The 14,959-nt window shown below is 47.0% G+C and overlaps 1 protein-coding gene across 2 annotated transcripts in view; it reads right to left on the reverse strand.

The window, feature by feature from the left end:
- Nucleotides 1–4,032: 4,032 nt before the first annotated feature.
- Nucleotides 4,033–14,959, reverse strand: part of PAPPA (pappalysin 1) — a 365,052-nt gene continuing 354,125 nt past the window's right edge. For both annotated transcript variants that reach the window (XM_061477061.1, XM_061477060.1), the window contains exon 22: nt 4,033–7,748. In XM_061477061.1, the coding sequence (XP_061333045.1) occupies nt 7,641–7,748 (108 nt within the window). In that variant the 3' untranslated portion in view covers nt 4,033–7,640. The remainder of the gene's footprint in view (nt 7,749–14,959) is intronic.

Here is a 14,959-nt window from a genome sequence, read left to right on the forward strand (position 1 = left end):
GGTTGGGAGTTAACTAACTAGGTTAAAATGACTCTCTTTAGGCTCAGGGGTCAGTAGCTGTCAGGGTTAAATGGCACCTATCCTGACTGCATGTGCATCCTCAAGGTTTGGAGCTGTCGATACTGAATCAATTGCCATTTGGAAGCTGAATCAGTACAGCTTTCTCAGTGCAACAGCATGAAGTCCCTTACCCTGCCTGCCACAGTGGTGTCTGAGCAGGGGATGCAGGACCCAGCCATCCTTTTGGTGTTGAAGGACCAACTTTTGTCACTTCACACGTTAGAAGACCTGGCAGCCCTGGGGTTTGAGTCCAGGTGGTTCCCTTTTGGACCTGTGCATGCAAGTGAGCATGTGGCTGAGAGGCATCCATCACTGCACCCACTAAAACAGTGTTATTGGGTTGCAAAACCTCATTCTCCAGGAGGAAGAAATGTGTCTTCATTGCAGGTGAGCCAGCTCTGAGGAGGGCTTGGGACCAGCACAGGCTGTAACACTGCATATGTCTGTGTGTGTGTGTGTTTATACCAATCACAGGGCTTTATCACCACCAGATGTGCAGGAGCTCACTCTGCATACCTTACAAGGCCTTGATCTGGGAAGGGGGTGCTGCAAGCCCAGCTATCTCTTGACCACTGGAGACTCCCTTATCTTTAGCTGTATGTTTTCTTGTGTGTCCAAAGGCTTTGTGCATCAGGACATTCAGCTCTGTGGCTGCACATAGCTATGAGCCTCCCCTCCTAGGTAATACCCCTGAGGCGAGGCACATTCCCACTGGGACTCATTCTCCGGGTGACCACGTTCTGCTTGTGATGGAGCTGGTGAGCAGAGTCCATGGACAACTTAAAAGCATTAAGATCAGAAGCATCCACCCTCCAAATCTCCAAATTTTCACACATCTCTGACACCAAAACCTAGAACAGGCTCCAGGTTGCTTGAGTCGAGCAGGACCTGAACCACCTTGGTAGAACCAAACCCAGTGGATGTGAAATGAGTTCTTGGGTTATCACTTGGCTCCGACCGGTGCTGCCTTCCTCTCCCATCAGGGCTCTCTTGAAACAGACCCTGTTGTTTCAACCTCTGTTGTGGTTTTTGAGACCCCTGACCAAAACTGAAGCTCTGGAGCTCAGCAGGGGTATGTGGACGTGCAGATGTGCAGCCAGATGTGGGACCCCACAGCCACACTCACCACCCTCCCAGGGGTACCCGGCGCCGCTCAACCGAAAGCAAAGGAGACGGGGCAAGAGCAAGTGGTCCAGTTCAGAACTCTTTAATACAAGCTTATATTGTTTGTGTTTCTGATTCTCTGTTCTCCCAGCATCTGGGGACATTAACCCTCATATGTGTGTGAGCATGTGTATGAAGATATATACAAAATCACACAGTTAAATATTTAAGCATACAAGGTATTATATATTTATATAATATAGAACTTTAGGGTATAGGAATCAACAATGGCAAAATATTTCTGATGAATCTGACATAACTTCTCTTTTTTTTTTGGAGTGAAACATGACCTGTTTTGGAAAGACCAGAGGAAGTTGTTGCTTATTCAAAAGAAAGAGAAAAAAAACCTGTATAAAGAAATTCTGTGAAAAGGATTTAAATCAAAACCATCATGAACCGAAAAAAAAAAAAAAGGACAACTGTTAAAAACTGTATTGAAAAAAAAAAATAAATTAGATGAACAACTGTGTAAATATAAATTAAAAAAAGATGACAATCTTAATAAATAAGCTTTACTATTTACATCTTTATATATTGCTTGGAGACTTAAATTAGATCCGTTAAAAACAAACGAACGCAAAATAAAACCCAAAATCGGAGCAGCAAACGTACAGGCGTGAGGTACAGAATTAAGGGTTGAGCTGTATTCTGCTTGTTTCTCTCTTATTTTTTTTGTCTTTTCTCTTTTATACAGTAGACCAGTAGAATTCGTGTGAAAATAGATCCTCAGCACTTCATTGGAGTATTGGTTGACATGGCTTCCAAAAGGTGCCAAGAAAGATTCCATCATCATCATCATAATAATAATAATAACCATAATAATCATAATAATTATAACAAGAATAAAAAGATACAATATGATACATAAATATGGAAGAGCAGTTGGTAATATGAATACATTTTTTCTCTAGACGAGATCACAGTTTTATTTGTAAATATTAACACTGATATATATATAATATTACACAGATAATATTATATATATATCACATATATATTTATATATATATTTATATATATAGTACGGCTCAATCCTGCTCCCAGTGAAGTCAACAACAGAAAAACCCTGTTGACTTGATGGGAGCAAAATTCAGCCTCTCATCTGCAGACAGGTAAGTAATTACAGAGGCCGTACAATGCAAACTCCGCAATGGTTCCAATTCCCTCTTTAATTGCTGGTGAAATGTTCCGTTTAAAGCCCTGGTTCTTTGCACTCAGAAGATGGAAACTGGTGGCTGAATTGTGGCCTCACCAAAGGAAGGAAAAAACCAAAAGACTAAACCAAACTAGAATGGGAACCAAAGACAACTTGGACTAGTGAGCTCTGCATCTCGACCTAACAGGACTACCAAGTAGCACCAAGACTCCTCATCTAACACCTGAAGCCAACCCAAGCTCTTGTTTCTGGCTTCAGAGGAAGGAATTATTATTCTTAATGAATCTTGGATGTGTAGATCAGGCAAAACATGGAAAATTCAGTTTGCCAAACAAAGACAGAAACAAAACGTTAAGCCCCACTTTGCTCCTGCTGAAACAACCGGGGTTTTGGACATAGGTTCCCCCGGTGGCAGGAACAGTCCATCACCAAACCCCTATTGCTCAGAGTAACCATGGCTCCAAAGAAATACATCTTGGGCCACCTGGACCTGGCTCCTGCTGATGTCTTGGTCATGCTCCCACTGAACTCAGTGGTCAAGGTCCTCCATTGGAAAGGGGACTGTCCTGTGTGCCCAAGGTCAGTTGGAGGCAGAGACACTTCCACATCCCCAGCAGGGAGATGGCTTTCCCCAGAGGATGGGTGATGTGGAAGAAACACAAAGTAAATCTGCTCAGTTGCACCACTGAGACCAAAATGAGGCCCACAGTCATGAAGAGTGTATCTAAGCCGGGCATATGGTCCTCTCCCAGTGAGATGAACATGCCCATTAATTCTCACTGGGGCATCCAGGGATTGGGCAGGGGAGAGCAGGATGCTGCCAAAAAGCTGTGAATTTCCACAGCATTCCGATAGTTCAAAGGCCAAATCACCAGCTCTGAAACCCCTCTGAGCATCCCAGCCTTGGCTGACTTAACCCCAACCCCTCCTATCTTCTAGCTTGGCCTCAAATGGAAACAACGGGCTGGAGTGCGGGAAGGGGACGGTCGCATCCCACTTCCCACTGATGGGAATCACCTGTCTGCTCACGTAGCAGCTTTCTCCTTCTCTTTTCACTCCCCATCCCTCGCAGCTCTTCGGGATTCAGACTGTGCAATGCTTCTGAGTGCAGTAAATAGAGCACAGTGAAATACTGGTTAAATGCGTATGTACAGTTGGATAACGTAAAAATAAGCACAAATACACACTTAAAAAAATAATCTGGAAAACCAAAAAAAAACCAAAAACCACCCTCATAAACTCCATCCCCTTCCCACCCCCAAATAACAACAGACCAGGGAAAAATCACCTTAGCCTCAGTTCCTGGACTTCTCACAAAGCACAAGGAAAACAAAACCAGACAACGTTATAAAACCTCACGGTACTTCTAGGGAAATCTACACTTCAGTATCTAGCTCTCTACTCAGCTGGCAGAATCACTGTTTTCCTTTCAAACACACAAAAATAGGCTTTGCTCTTCTTGGGTTTGGATTATGCGGGTTTTCTTTTCTCTTTTTGTGTGTGTGGGTTGGTTTTCTTCCTCTCTCTAAAGCCTCAGTTGTTATTCTATTCCCCCACTTGAATCAGTTGCAGCAAGAAACTTCTGTTGGCTATTGGGCTTGCTTTTTTCTTTTTTTTCCTCTCTTTTTTTGTTTTTTTTTCCCTTTTTTTGTCTTTTTTTTTTTTTTGTTGTTGTTGTTATTTTTTTCTTAAACACAGGTAAAACCTAGAACAAACCGACAGTTACAACCAAGTGAAACCGAAACCGGAAGGGAGGTAGCTGGAACCCGACTCCAAGAGTCCTCTGGTGCCATCCTCCTTTCTCAGCCTGGGGTGGGGACAGCGGAAGATGCAAGAAAAGCAGGAGGACACCAGCTCAGCCTGTCTGCAAGAGGGTGGGGAGGGATTGGGGTAGCAGCTGATAGGAGTTTCCCACCCCACCATGCACCACTGACCGCTTTCTGCTCCAGCTTTCCCTCCCACTGGCCATGGACAACCCCAAGAGCTAGAAGGCAGGCTGGTGGCCCCAGGTAGGGTGCAGCCTTGGCTCGCTATCTTTGACAGAGAAGATCTTGGCACTAATGTGACCTGGACTTCATGAGCAGCTAAATGTCATCAGCATGAGCACCCTCTCCTGATCCTCCCAAATTCTTGTTTGATGTTGACCTACGCCACTGGGTCAGCGGGTGGACATGGTGGGAAATGTCCTTCTCACCCCCACCCAATGGCCATCGTAGCCATGGAGGGTCTTTCCTATAGACTCCACTGGGCATTCAAGGCCCTTACAGTGGTAGATGCTGCAAGGCCATCCAGCTGGCCTTGCCCCAGCATGGGAACACAGGGAACAAGAGCTGAGTCCATGCCCCATGGCTCCCCTCTCCACATCCCCCTGGATGCACGGTACAGCACCTGAAACGCAGAGGGCAAAGCTTTGCCTCAATGCTATCTTTTCTCAAAGAAAAAAAAAGCCATTGGATTACTGGATTTAACATGACTCAGAGCAGAACTTCTGCTCCCATTGGAGGAGATGGACAGTGCCAACATAGCAGTTGGAAAATAAAAATCAAATAGCAGCATGGAAAGCCCATGGGAAAGGGAGTTTGGTCACCCCTGGACTGCAGGAGTGAAGCTGAGGTGTGAAACTGCTGGCAAGAAGCCACCATCTCCCTTGAGCTTGAAGGACTCCAACTCAGTGAGCAGGGGCTGGCCCTAGCTGGGCAGAGGAGCTCATCAGGCCCTGAGCTCCTGGAAGCCCACAGCAGCAAGTGGCAATAACGTTTATACAGACCTGTCTCTTGTGGGCAATGTCTTAGGTGGGACAAGCAGATGGAAAATCTCCTCCATGCTGAACTGCATCACCAAGAAGGGGATTTTGGAAACGGAGCTGCCATCAGGATTCACACAGGACCTGAACTGAGGGTCCCTGTTAGGGTAAAACCCAGGTGGCGTGGAGGGGAGAGATCACGTTAAGAGGCCTCATTGAGGACCTGATACATTGGCAGTCTGAAAGGTTGTGAGCTCTTCTGATGGATGGCACATGAACAAACTACCAACACAAAACAGGAGGTCAAAGGGACCAGAAGGAAGCAACTTCTTCACCATTAACTTCCATTGTTAATGAGATGGCAAGGGGCAAAAGTGGACATTTTGCCCAGGCCCGGTTTTCGTCACTGCTCTCCACACTGGCAGACGTTCAGCCTAATTCCATGAAGGAGCTCTGATTCCACCACGCCTCCCTTTCCTGTGCACCCCTGTCCCATGGTGCAGAGCCATCGCACAGCTCCCATGGCCAAGCCTTCTGCAGGAATAACTAGGAGCTTCACAACAGAGCTCCTTACGTTCTCATGACAACCACCTCTCCAGGCCTCTACATTTTAGTCCTCGAGATTCACCTCTGGTTTGTTCAGATGAAAACAACCCCAATATTGGGTGACAAGAGCCTTGCACCTACAACTCTGTCAGTTTTCCATATCTAGTTCTCCTCCACATTTTTACATCCACCTCTATTTTCCTTACCTTTCTGCCTTGCTCCAGTGCCTAAATGTTCAACCAAACAGGAATAGGAAAAAAGTCTTTCCAGCCTGTCTTTACCCAGTAGATGTGGTTAGAACTAGATTATCTTTAAGGTCCCTTTCAGCCCTAACCATTCTATGATTCTATGATTGTACAAGTCATAAAAGCCCCAAGGAATAGAAGGAGACTCTTTTGGATGTATGTCCTTCCTAGCAGGAGCCTGAAGCAGCAGAAAACAAGCCCAAGCCACACTGGAAAGATCTGTGGGATTCCCTTGGGATGGGTTGTAGCAGCAGTGGCAGCACTAGATGCACTGGGCATCTCAGTGACTCAACATGATGAACCCTATAATGAAATAAGCCGAGGGTCTGGCACAACACGGATGAAGCTATACGATAGGGAAGGGTGAGGTCTGCTGCAGCTAATGCCCTTTCCTTCTGGAAGATTACAAGCAGCTAAGCTCCTGGTCTATCAGAAGTCTTCAACCCACTGGCCTGGCAGCTTAATACTGACAAATACAGCCAAAATTCTAATACTGTCTCCTACAGTCCCTTCTCCACAGCACGTGCCCCTTCCTGCTCTTCCCCTCTCCTGAGAAAACAGGAGCATGAAGCGGTTGTTAGATTCAGACCACCACAAGGAGGTGGAGGAGGTCTAGAGAACCACTTGGCTGGATGAGGACCAGAAAGCAGATTCCTTTGGCTGGCTGGTGTCCTGTTTTCTTGCCCCAATGCTGAGGAAGAGACCAGAGGGTTTGAAAGGCAGGTTGTAGGTAAGCTTTAAGGCAGACTGTTTGGTTGCATGGGGTTGTTTTTCACCCTGTCCTGACACAGTAAGGAAACTAGTTGTATGGGACATAGCAGCAGGAGTAGCAGCAGCAGACATGCTCAAATGACAAGTGCGGGCGCGAGTTACCCTCTCTGCTCCTCAGAAGCAATCATCCACCTTCCTCAATGCCAGTCCTTAGACTCCCCACTCCCTGACTCCATCATGGGACCATTTGCCCATCTCCACACAGAAACATCCTAGCAGCCCTGCAGGCTACAAGGGGACTTTTTGTTGGCTTATTTGAGGGCAGGGGGAGAAGGAGGAGCTGTACAGAAAGGCCACTGCAGTCTGCTGAGCTCCCTGGCTGGAAGTAGCATTCCTGTGAGGAGCAGAAGCATCCCACATCTCGAGCTGGCTGGGCGTCTGGCAAGTCACTTGCCAAGAGCCACAGCCCTGTGGAGATCCCACCCCAATCTCAGTGCCCCGAGCATGCGATACCTTGGCATTCAGCATCAGAAAAGGCTCAGCTTGGAGTCCTCCAAGAGCACAGCCTCTTCCATGAACGGTCTGACTTGTGAGTGCTGGGGAGGGGAAAGTGTTTTTGCGTTGATCATCATCTCTCACTCTTTCTCTCTTTCTCTACTTATTTCTATAAATATGTGTACATAAATAGCTTGTTTCTCGCCTTGAATCTAAATATGAACTGTTCAGATTAGGTGGGCATAACATGCTGTTTTGATACATGAAAAGTCTTCTCGACTTGACTCTCGGTTGTTTGTTTCTCATCATCACTATTTAAGATAGAGTTAATACATAAACCCCTACTTTTGAGTTCTCCTTGGACAAAAATTAAAGGCAGACTGGTTGAATTCTAAGGGTCCCTGGTGCAGAAATGCCATCCAGTTGAGCAGCTAAATGTTAAAAACGATACCAAAAGGGATGTGGTGTCTCTCCTAGCCTGCCTTGAGCAGTGTGGTCCTCCTTTCCACGTCACTTGGCATTACCCAAGACTGAAGCCACGGAGGTCTTTCTGATTGTGCTCTTGGGCGTTGGGGTCCCGGCAAGCACATTCTCCTTGTAGGTCACAGGACATGGGGAAGGGAGTAACCTGGGGAAAGAAACCAAAGACACAAAGACATGAAGGAGGGAATTATAACTACAGCACCCTGGAGAACAAATGAGACCTCTGGAGTGGTATCTTCAGAGATCAGGTGCAGCCTTCAGCTATGTTATTTCTACAGTGATTTTTAGTGCTGAGGTGGTGGTGCACTGGGGCCTCAGGTGAGCTACCTGTCCATAAAAAAGGCTGCAAGAAGTGTAAAGAACCTGTTGAACTCACTCATTCAGTTACTGTCAGGTACTCCCTTAACAGCTCATATTAAGCACATGGATATAGCTGGCTGGGAGCATGTGCTTCTCAGGCAATTCAAGGGCTTTTTGGGGTACTTACCACAGTGCTTGGATTCTGTTACACCTCCAGCCTCCTCTGGAAAGCTATCCTTACTCTAAAGGTTGCAAACACTAAATGACAGCAAAGTTGACCCCTCATCTCCCATGGCCAACTCAAATGCTCACCAAACACCACACCAGGTCCCAACTCCAGACTCCCCATGCACTTCTACCCAGCTTGGGGGGTTCGGTGAACCTAGGCCATAATTCCCTGCTGTAGGGTAGCATTTTTACTCTGTGGCTTGGGATGCTGCTTGAGTGCCTATCTATCTATGCATTGAGGTATGAACGTTCTTGGTTCCAGTTCCTCAGGAACTGAACCAAACACTGCCTGGCACATCAGTGAAGCTGCAGTCCAGCAGAGACTTCTCCAAATACCTGTTGTGTTTTAAGGTCAAGAGATGCAGCTAACGGGCACTGAGGAATGGCAAAGGAATGCAAGTAAGAGGCTTCTGCATGCATGAGCTGTCATCTGTCCACGATCTCCCTGGAGTGGGAAGGAGCTGAAACAACAGCCTGCAGACCTGGCTAGTGGAGTTGATTTTGGCTTATCACATCACAGCCTTTACATAAAGAAAAGGGGGTGGCAGTGGAACGGTGCCCTGCTTGCCCTGAAGTGAATTCCCAAGAACTTCTCCCATCTGCACAGACTGAGCAGTGACCTCATTCCTCTCCTTTACACCCCTTCCAAGGCAGTGCCACAACCTGTTCCAACGTTCCCAGCGAGGACTGCACGCATTCTCCTTCTGCTTCTCTTGGCTGTGCTGCCGCATGTTTGCTCTCTCTTTCATAAACACTTTCCTCCAGGCTATGAATCCTGAGTCTGCCTGTTACCTACGCATCATCAACAGCACATCTAGGAATGTGGAGCTAGCACCATGTGTGAGCACAGAGCTGTCATTTACACCTAGACCTTCCGTACGTGTCCCCGCATGTCCATCTCCAGCATGCCTTTCTCCTGACGCACACAAGAACGGGATGGAGGGGTGTGGATCTTTATTTCACAACTGGGGAGCCTAAGGCAGGGACATGCTGACAGAGACATTAGATAGCCAAGGCTGATCACCACATTAGGGTTTAGAGAGCCTCCCCCCCTTGCTTTTGACTTCACTGCCAGAAGACCAGGTAGAACAGGGTGATGACTCTTATTCAAGCCATGGCCTTGGTGGCTTGCGTGCTAAATAACCAACCAGCGAATGATTTGAATCTGCAATTGTGCAAATGTGGAGGTTGCAAAGAGAAGAGATAGTCCAAAAAATCAAAAGCAAATGAATTGAAATAATTAGAAACTGAAGAAGTTTATAAACTGCAGAAAACAATAGGAGCTTAAGGGTCACTTCATCCAACAGCAGCCAGCCAGAGCAAGACTGTCTCATATCACAGTGTTATGAATATTCTTAGATAGGAAAACAGAGAAGTCTGCAAACAATGGGGCTTGGGGAGGAGGCTGAGGAGGGATTGTTTAATGACTGAATTAAAATACTGAAAAAAGAAAAGATACATGAAGAAAACATTGACTTTTTCTGCTCAATGTAGAAGGAAACATTTTGCTTTCAGATCTCTGCTACAGTTCAGGTTTGACCTTTCCCTCCAAATAAACAATACAAATAACAAAGACTATTTCAGAGCAAAAATTATGTCTTGAAATAAAAACTTATTTCATTTAGAAAATGCTCAAACAAAACCATATAAATAAGTTTTCCCCTATTCTTATTTTTTATCCTAAATCATTCAGTTCAATCTGGATTTGGCATTGATTTTGACTTTAAAAATCCTCCTTTTTGTACAACAAAGTTACTGGTTGGAGGAGTTGGGAACCTGCTTCTTCCATTTGTCTTGATCAAGCTTTTTCCTCTCCCTGCCTTGGTTTCACTGTGTTTGTCTGCAACAGCCTAACAAAGGTATTCAAAGCAGAGACAGGCTCACAGGGAAGGTGGATCTTGCAGTGAGCACTGGACAACCACACACTCAGCTCAGGCATGTCAGTAGTGGCTGATATTAGCCATCACCTCCTACTGCACTTTGCTGCTGTCCATGCACAAGTGCGGCAGTGAAATGTGTTGCAGGCATGGAGATCCCAGAAATGTTGGGATGTGCAGAGACATTTCACTTATGGGAACATTGGAGCCAAGAGGGAAAGCCCTGCATAGCTACGTCTCCAAACTATGAGCTCACACTTGCCAAACCTACCCTGTGGGCTGTGCTGAAGCAGTGGCCTTAGAAACCCCAACTGGCATGAGTTTGGTGTTGCCTTGAAGTGATCCACTTTTTCTTCATCCTCTGTCCTCCCGTTTCTCCTTGCAACTCCCCCATTTCCCCCTTTTGATATCTTACAGGTGTCTGAGAAGTGTGCGCTCAGCACTGGAGCAACCAGAACAAAAGGCGCGCATAAAACACTACGACATTGCCACTCCATTGCAGCCAATTTCTGGTGAGAAGGAGCCACCACAGAAGGAATGTCTTGCTGTGTGGTGTCCTCTAGAAACCCTCCGGTCTCCTAATAGTGACATGGACAGAAGAGCAGAAGCTTTCTCTCTGGGGCAGACGAGAGCAGACAGTTTCATGGCTCAGCAACAGCTCACAGCAGTGGGTAGCCCCAGTGTAAGAGGGTTCCTTCCTGATCAGATTAGTCTTATTCACTTTATGTCCCTTACAGAGCTTTTTTATGCAATCTGATTTTTACAGTGCTATTGTCCAGATAGATGAATTGTTTTGTCTTATGGCAGTGAGCTCCAGAGATCAGTTTTCTATTATGTGAAAAGGCAGAGATTTCTATGGGTAATGAGCACATCCACGGTCATATTAGACAAGAGAAAATTCTCCAAACACTTAGCAGTAATACAGGGTTTCCACTTTAAACAACATCTACAATACACATTTGAGTTCCCCAGGGACCTGATTTCCACAGGTATTTAGGGCATCTAACCCCCACACAGCATCAACCAGGATTGCCACAAGTACCCAATTGAGAGAAATCATAAAACCCCTTAGAAGAAGGAGTGTCTCTGGCCTTGGGCTCACACAGTGATAGCCCTCTGGAGTACAGAGCCATGAATAAAGCTGCTGGATGTGCTAGGAATAATAAATGCAAACCTTTATCTGAATGGTAGCCCATTTAGGTGTGGAGCCCAGATCTACATACTCCAAGATGAAGTGCTTCTTTTCTTTTTAAATAGGTCTGTGAAAGCCCAACTCATTAACAGAATATATGACCTGTACTGGTATTTCCAGAGATACCCATTGTAAAGCCAGTATTAAAGAATTGGCTCTTCTTCCTTCCTGCATTTCCCTTACATCTATCTCCCCTCATAGAAAACCTGGTTACTATTTAGGAAAGCAGGGAGAAAAGGCTAAGAATTAAACTTGGAGCCTGGCTTGGTCATTGATGAAGAAATGCACAATATTGCCTCCTTAGACTAACTAAAATAGGTTGCAAATGCAAAACTGGAGAACACAGCTCCACATACCTACGTGCAACCTGTACACACACACACATACCTCCTGTGTATGATCTAGAACAGAGCTGTGGATCAGCAGCACTGAGGGTGATGTGGGTCACCTAAACCATAGACCCATCTAACTTCAACAGACACAACCTAAGTCAGGTCTGTCACTGCAGAAGTGTGATGGAGCCTGAAGGAGCAATTGCAGCAGGTATAGGGTTGTAGCCTAGGCAGGACTAGCACAGACACCAGGGTGTGATGCACGGGAGATCTGAGATACTTTCACCTTGATTAACACATGCTGCATGCTGTGAAGAGCTATGAACCCTCATTTCCACTCTCTGCAAAGGAATGGAACCCCTAAGCATCCTTTCCCATGAGACCATGGGTAAAACCCAAGCTCCCTCTTGGAAACAGGGCTGCATTTGCCCTTGATGCCATGCTCCCAACTATGGGAACAAAGACAACGATACAATAGACCAGTGCAGAACTAGGATCGAGGTCATGAAATGAGTGAGAGGCCACAAATCCTCGCTACATGGCACCTATCTGAAGAGGCTGGTGACATCCCAGCTGAGAAAGGCCAGTCTATAGGGAAGTGGTGGGAATGCTGACACGAGAAATCCCAGACAGGTACAGGGAGGGATGGGAAACAGTCCTGCAAAGGGTCGGAGCTCATCCCTCACAAAGGCTCCTATCGGGCTGACCCCATCAAAGCAGCATCAGGGCAGGCAGAATCAGGCCCGGGGTGTGTTGGAGGCGAGGGGGAAGCAGGGGAGGAGGGCTGCGAAGTGTTGGGAAACAGCCTGTTGTTAGATTTCAGGCCTGAAGTGTTTGCGAAATGTCCCAGACAAGCCTAACAGGGAACCTGAAGGCCCCGCTGCAGACAGAGGCACTGCGGGCGAGCGCGGCGTGCCGAGATAAGCGTGGCAGGCTGTGCCGAGTGCTGCAGCCCCGTGCCTCCCGAGACCCTCCCTGCTCAAACACCGGGAGTGTTCTGTTCCCTGACAAGGCCCTTGTGGGACAAAAATGCATCTTGTGAGGGTCTTCTCGGTGGTTTTCGGCGCTGAGGTCACCAGGGCTGTTTGGAGATAACGGAACAAGAGCGAGCCCCCTTTTAACTCGGTGCTGGTATGCAGGTTCACACCTAGGGCACCGCTCCGGAGGGCCTGGGAAAGGCGAAGATGAAGCTCTCTTCTCTGTGCAGCACAAAGAGTCTTGAAGGCTTGAACTTTAATTCACTGCCCTGCCATAAACCAGGCTTCCACCCACTGAAGCCAGGAGACGTGGTGGAACGAGACACAGCTCCGCTGAACCCAACAGATCCTCCTCTGTCTCTATCGGGTGTGAACTGGGAGCAGTCTCACCAGAACGGGTGGAAGCAGGGTGGCCCAAAGCCAGCAGGGATTCCCAGGAAAGCCCTGCCCGCATGGATCCCCGCATCCCTGCCTGCCCGCAGCGAGGGAGCCCGGGTGCCAAACCACACGGAGCTCAGTTGCTCAGCAATCAGCTGCGCTTCCTACCCTCGTGCTACTGATTGTGCAAACACGAATGTAATTAGTCTAAATAATCACCAAAGATTTAATAGGAGCCAGACCACCCAGAGGCCAAATAACTGGCGGTGGAGCAGGGAAGGTTTGTTCGCTGGTTCTTGTAACACTTGCTAATGAAGTGAGGTTGGATAGCAAAGCAAACACCCTCTACTAGCACATCCCCTGGGAACGCTGTATGCTGTGGGAAGCCCCATATCCTTTGAAGCCAAGAACGTTCTCGCAGGATAGGCAACATGTGCTACTACCATCACTGCTTTTAATTTATCGCTGCCTGGAAAGTCTCCCTGAACGATTATGAAACCAATAGCTCTGAGCCCCAAAATAAGCTCCCATCCCAGCCAACCATGACTGAAAACACTCCTCACATGGCAAACAGCGAGCCACCGAGGCTGCGACAAGCAGCTCATGGGGAATTGAGTTCACCCACAGGCCTGGGTGACCCAGCGTGCTTGGAGCATGCAGCAGTGCTTCCAGAGGCATGAAGCAACACTCCACATTGCATCCTTCCTTCCTCTGTTGCTCACCCACCATTCATTGTATCTCACCAGCTAATTATAGAGCTGACAAACACACCCAGCTGGGGACATTAAAGTTGTTGGGAGCAGCATCCTGGCAGGATCATCAATTCTTCTGGATAAGCAGAATTTCTTCAGCCAAGGTGGTCATTTAAGCTGCTAATTGCATCAACTGCCTCAAAACCATGTTCTGCCGATGGAGCAAGATCTGAGATTGCCCAAGTCAGGTTTGTGTTGCTGTTAGAGACCTGGGAAAAGGCGCTTGTATCTCCAAAATACCAAGAAGTGGTTATTTCTGTTCTTGGGATAGGAGTGTAGCAGACCCCCCTTTCTGAGGAGACAGGGATAGTCTTGGGAAATCCCTGCTGGAGCCAGCAGCAGCCCCTTAGTTCAAAGCTCTTTTCTTTAGGCCTTGAATTCTCGGCCATAAAGTCTCTGAAGAGGTTTTGATAACTTGCCTATCTTTTAGATAAGCAAAGCTTGGGATGAATCCCACACGGTCCTCTATCTACCGCAAGTCCTCATTTGTTTTCCGCTGAGGCACTTGCTGGTTTTCCTCTCCAAGGTGTTGGACAGAAATGTCAAGAGGCTGAAGGGGTGGGATGATTTTTCTTTCTCTTTTCTAAGTGCTATGGGGCAAAGTGGTTGAGGGAAAACCTGGGTGATAACTGACTGAGACAGGTTTTTCTCATGGGAGCTGTAGGTTTACCCCTTCCATGACGAAAAGGGAAGGCAGAGAGGAAAGACAGATGAAAGTTCACCTTTTCAAATGGCTTAACTTGGGGGGATTTTAAACCAGCAAAATTCTTGGGTTTAAATCTTCAGGGATCAGATTTTAAGCAAATCTGTGATTTGCTTGAAGCCTGGAACAACGTACGTGAGCAGGGCCTAAAGAGAGACATTTCCATTTCTGCAAGGCTTTTCTAGGCAGCTTTGTCCAGGGAAAACTTGTAAAAAGGAATGGGAAGAGAAAAGAAGTGAAGGAGTACAGTGACTGGAGAGATTTCCTGAGATGAATCAGAAAGAAATAGCCATAGCCTCTCTCCCTGCAACCACACACCCCAGGAGCAACTCGCAGGCAGCCGCCAGCCCAGTGAGAGCCGGTTATGCCCAAGTTATTTATTTTTCCCACTTTAGCAGTGTCACGTATTTAATGTTTTAAAAACCAGCATCTTCTTTTATCTGTGGCAGGATACAAAGCAAGAAGCAGCTTCCTAGAGCAGCCAGGCAAAAGGGAGCTGGCAACCTGTGCTGGGTCAGGAGGGTAGGAAGATTAAAAGGAGATGGGATTTTGCTTTGTCCTTCATGGAAGACTTTATCCCCTCCAGATACACAACAGAAGCTTTCTCTCCCTTGGAG

Source organism: Pezoporus flaviventris, unplaced genomic scaffold, assembly GCF_033815535.1.
Source record: "Pezoporus flaviventris isolate CSIRO_AGI_PZ_B2104156 unplaced genomic scaffold, CSIRO_AGI_Pfla_v1 ptg000097l, whole genome shotgun sequence".
NCBI lineage: Eukaryota > Metazoa > Chordata > Aves > Psittaciformes > Psittacidae > Pezoporus > Pezoporus flaviventris.